Consider the following 4,082-nt stretch of genomic DNA (forward strand, 5'->3'; position numbering starts at 1 on the left):
TACTTGTATCTATTTCATACATTTATATATTTAATGTATATATTTAATACATGTATATATTTCATACATGTATATATTTCATACATGTATATATAAATTTATAACACTGTATAAAAATAATTAAGTAAATTTAGAAGGATAAAAAAGAAAAGGAAAAAAACCAACAACAACAAAAAAAGAGACATTTCTGACTTTTCCCCAAGTGTCTGTGTGCCAGCCCCAGCATTCCCAGAAGCCTTAGGAGGAACCTTTCCAGGAGATGGAACACCAAAATAAGAGCAGAAAAGGGACAGAAGTGATCGATTTAACTGAAGTCCCACCCTTCGACATTCCATGAATTCCAGCCCCGGGAATTCCCACCATTCCCACCTCCGATCTGCAGCTCGGGGCAGCCCATCCTCCTCAGCTGGGTGCTCACCGACTCCATCTCCTCCACCAGGGGCACCAGGATGGTGTCGTTGATCCACTGGGTGACAAACACAAACCCAGAGTCCAATTACATTTGATTATTTGATTATTTGATTATTATTTCCAATTAGAATTTATTACACGATAAAAGCAAACTCAGGGCTGGGTGATCAGGGAGGGGTTTCAACAACTCCCAATGCCTGTCACACCCACAGAAAACAGTTGTTCTACATTTATTTCCAGCTAATTCATGAATATTCATTACACATAAGCATTACACTTAATTATAATTCATTACATAAGCATTATTAAGTCAGACATTCAACAGATGTTTTTTTCTTAGACAGGAATATTACCTATAAGTATCCATAATAATATTGTCAAGTCAGACATTCAGCAGATGTTTGCTTGTTATCTACATAAAGTTATACATTTTTAAGGAAGTTATAAATTTTAAGAAGTTAAAAATTTTATAAATTTTATAAATTTTTAACTAAACAAAATTCCTTCACTATAAATCCTACACAAGGTAAAAGGGAGGGTAACTTGTTTTATCTCTTTACAGGGGCCCAGTTAAGTTTTAGGATTTGTTTGTCTTTTCTCTCTCCAGGTCATTATTGACACGATTTTCTTTTAATTAGCCCGAATCATTTTCTCAGTTTATCACAGCTGGGAAAAGGGGCAACATTCCAGGGCTCATTAATCCATCAGGAAAAGGGCAAAATTCCAGGTCAGAGTGTTAAACAAACCCCGCTGACCCCGGCACAGTCCCAGCTGAACACACCAACACTGGAATAATTTAATTTAATGATCAATCAAGAGCTTAAAGGATCCTTTAACACCCCCTGGAAGGGCAGGAAATCAATTCTCTGCCAGAAAAGCTTTCCTGGACAAAAAGGGGGATTGGGAATCACGGCCCTCCAACCATAAAGATCATTTTTGGGGCCGCTCTGGTGGAGTTTTGGGTCTGCTTTGAGGGCTCCATTCCCTGTCCTGTTCGTTCCAGGAATTCAGGGAGATGCCCAACACTTTGGGTGGGATTTGACAGCCCATCCCAGGCTGAGAATTCCCTACTGCCCTTGTCTTCAAAGCCCTGGGAGGTGGGACTTACATTCCTGAACTTGGCTGTCCAGGAATCCATGTGATCCAGGAGCTGCCTGTTCATCGTCACCCGCGCCCAGACCTGTGGAAACATGGAAAAAACTCCTGGAATACCCACATTTTTAGGGTCTGTGACAATTCCTGTTACTTCCAGAGGAAGGCAGCTGGTTAAACACCGGAGGATTTTCTCCTGCCACAGCTCCAACCCAAACCTTGGCACAAAACTGTGCTTTTCCAAGGCCTGTTTCTCCCTTTGGGGTGCTTTTCCTGCTGGATTTACCTCCTCTGCTGCCTGTTTGGAGCTCAGATCTGCCTCATCCTTGTGTGCTGATGGAGCCTGGGACCTGCAGGCCAGCTGGTACTGGAATTTCCTCAGGATCTGGGCGTGGTCTGCCATGGAGCGGCTGTAATTCCAGAAGGTCGGGCTGCTGGAAGGGGAGCTGGAGTCGGAGCTCCCTGGAATGAGTCAATCATTAAGGTCACACACAGAATCACTGCCAATTAATCCTGGAAGCAACAGCACAGGCACAAGTCAGAGTGAAGGGATGCACTGGAGTCACTGTGCAGAAACACTGGAGTCAGCCTTGGATGGATTGGCCCTATCCAGGGAAAAAACTGCCTGGAGGGAGTTCATCCCCTTTATCCTTGTCTTGGTTGTCCCTATCCAGGATAAAAACTGCCTAGAGATAGTTTATGTCCTTTTCTCCTTATCTGGATTGTCCCTATCCAGAGCAAAAACTGCCTGGAGGGAGTTCATTCCCTTTAACCTTGTCTGGATTGTCCCTATCCAGGACAAAAACTGCCTGGGGGTTGTTCATTCCCTTTATCTTTGTCCCTCTCCAGGATAAAAACTGCCTGGAGGGAGTTCATCCCCTTGATCCTTATCTTGATTATCCCTATCCAGGATAAAAACTGCCTGGATTCACCCCCTCTGTCTGAAACCACCCCCACAAAACCCCCCTCTCATCGAGGTGATCATCTTATCACTGCCAGCAACTGCTACAGAGATCATGGATCATCTCACATTCCAAGCTCAGATCCAACCCAAAGGAATAACCTGGAGGAAAGCTGAAGCTCCCAAGCCATGGAGATGTGCAGAAACCCTGGTGTTCCCCCATTCCTCACAGACTAACCTGCTGAGCAGTTTGCCAAGCTCCCAGGGATTCCCACAAATGCTCTGTTCACTGGAATTTCCCTCTCCCGCTCCCGAATCGAACCGACCCCTTCCCATTCCCAAGCCGTTCCCACAAAATCCCGGGCACTCACCCAGCTGGACTCTGTGCTGCTTCTCCTCCTCGTTCCTCAGGAAGGTGTCCAGGGATTTGACATCAGTGATGTAGTCATCCTTGTGGGTGTTGTTGTTGTACAGGATGGGGGAGAACCGGTAGTGGGACCTCATCCCGCCGCCGTCCGCCGCTCCCGGGGAATAGGGGGATCCGTTGGGAGAGTGGCTGAAGCTGGAAACCTTGGGGAGGGGGAGAGAAAAAAACACCCCAATCCTGCTGGGATTGTTTTTGTTCTCCTGATGCCTTAAGATTCTTTCAGTTTTTTGGGGTTTTCTAGTTTTTATAAGCTTTACAAGTAGTGATATGAGTAGATTTTAGGAGCAGCAGCCCTTATTCCTCCACCCTTTAGCACAGCAGTTCACACATTCCTCTGCCCCCTACATGCCCCATTCCATGCTCCCAGATCAATATTCCCTGAGTTCCAGCAGAAAATGTTTAGTCTCTCTTTAAGAGGAGGCCCTTTTGTTTAAGGACATTTGTGCCTTGGCCTGAACCACAAAAGTACAGTCAAGAACTGGGTGACCCTGTACCCCTTTTGTGCTCTGAAGAAGATGAAGATGATGAAGAAAAGGCCCCAGCCCCAATTCCAAGGGGGTGGGATGAGGGTGGGCCAAAGCTACGGGGTGGAAGCACTTGGGATTGGACAGACAATATTATAAATTGTAACACCTGTGTCTTGTAATCTTATGCCCGGGCACAAATTAAACCTTTTTCTTATCTCATCCTCGATTAAATTGCTCTGGAGTTTTTTTCTTTTTCCTCAGCTCCTGCAGGCAACATTCCCAAGGATCAGGCTCATCAGGGGATGATGTTCACACAGATCCACAGAAAGGTTTGGTTGGAAGGGACCTTAAAGATCATCTTGTTCCAACCCCCCCCCATGCTACCTAAAACTCAAGTATCTCCCGAAAACCAAAGCAAGGGGAACTTATCCAATTTTATTTTAGAAGCAGGAAGGAGTGTCCTGCATCCCTGGGATGTTCTGGACGGAAACTGCTCAAATAACTTCACAAAGAATTATTGAATTTCTGCTCTTTCAGCTCGGCACACAAAATGTGCCTCCCAGGAGTTGGGAGGACACAGCTCTGGGGCAGGAATTTCATCCTTATGTTGTTGGGGTCCTGACTCCTCAGGCTACAAACTAGATGTCAAGAGGCCTGTGAGATAGGAGGGTGTTTTTGTCCTCATGCCCATTGAGGAACCCCCCACCCTGAGGGAGGCACTGGGCATTCCTGCCTGAACGGGAGGATAGATAATCTTGGAGTCTTGGGACTTTTTAATGACTCG

General features: G+C 45.7%; 1 protein-coding gene across 1 annotated transcript in view; it reads right to left on the reverse strand.

The window, feature by feature from the left end:
* Nucleotides 1-4,082, reverse strand: part of TMEM209 (transmembrane protein 209) — a 22,675-nt gene that overhangs the window by 12,203 nt on the left and 6,390 nt on the right. Inside the window, exons 3-7 of the mRNA XM_029965620.1 lie at nt 3,301-3,337; nt 2,776-2,974; nt 1,790-1,965; nt 1,520-1,591; nt 370-466 (exon numbers count right to left, since the gene is read on the reverse strand). Of these exons, the coding sequence (XP_029821480.1) occupies nt 370-466; nt 1,520-1,591; nt 1,790-1,965; nt 2,776-2,974; nt 3,301-3,337 (581 nt within the window). The remainder of the gene's footprint in view (nt 1-369; nt 467-1,519; nt 1,592-1,789; nt 1,966-2,775; nt 2,975-3,300; nt 3,338-4,082) is intronic.

The sequence above is a fragment of the Manacus vitellinus genome, unplaced genomic scaffold, assembly GCF_001715985.3.
Source record: "Manacus vitellinus isolate BGI_N305 unplaced genomic scaffold, ASM171598v3 scaffold_110_pilon, whole genome shotgun sequence".
Lineage (NCBI taxonomy): Eukaryota > Metazoa > Chordata > Aves > Passeriformes > Pipridae > Manacus > Manacus vitellinus.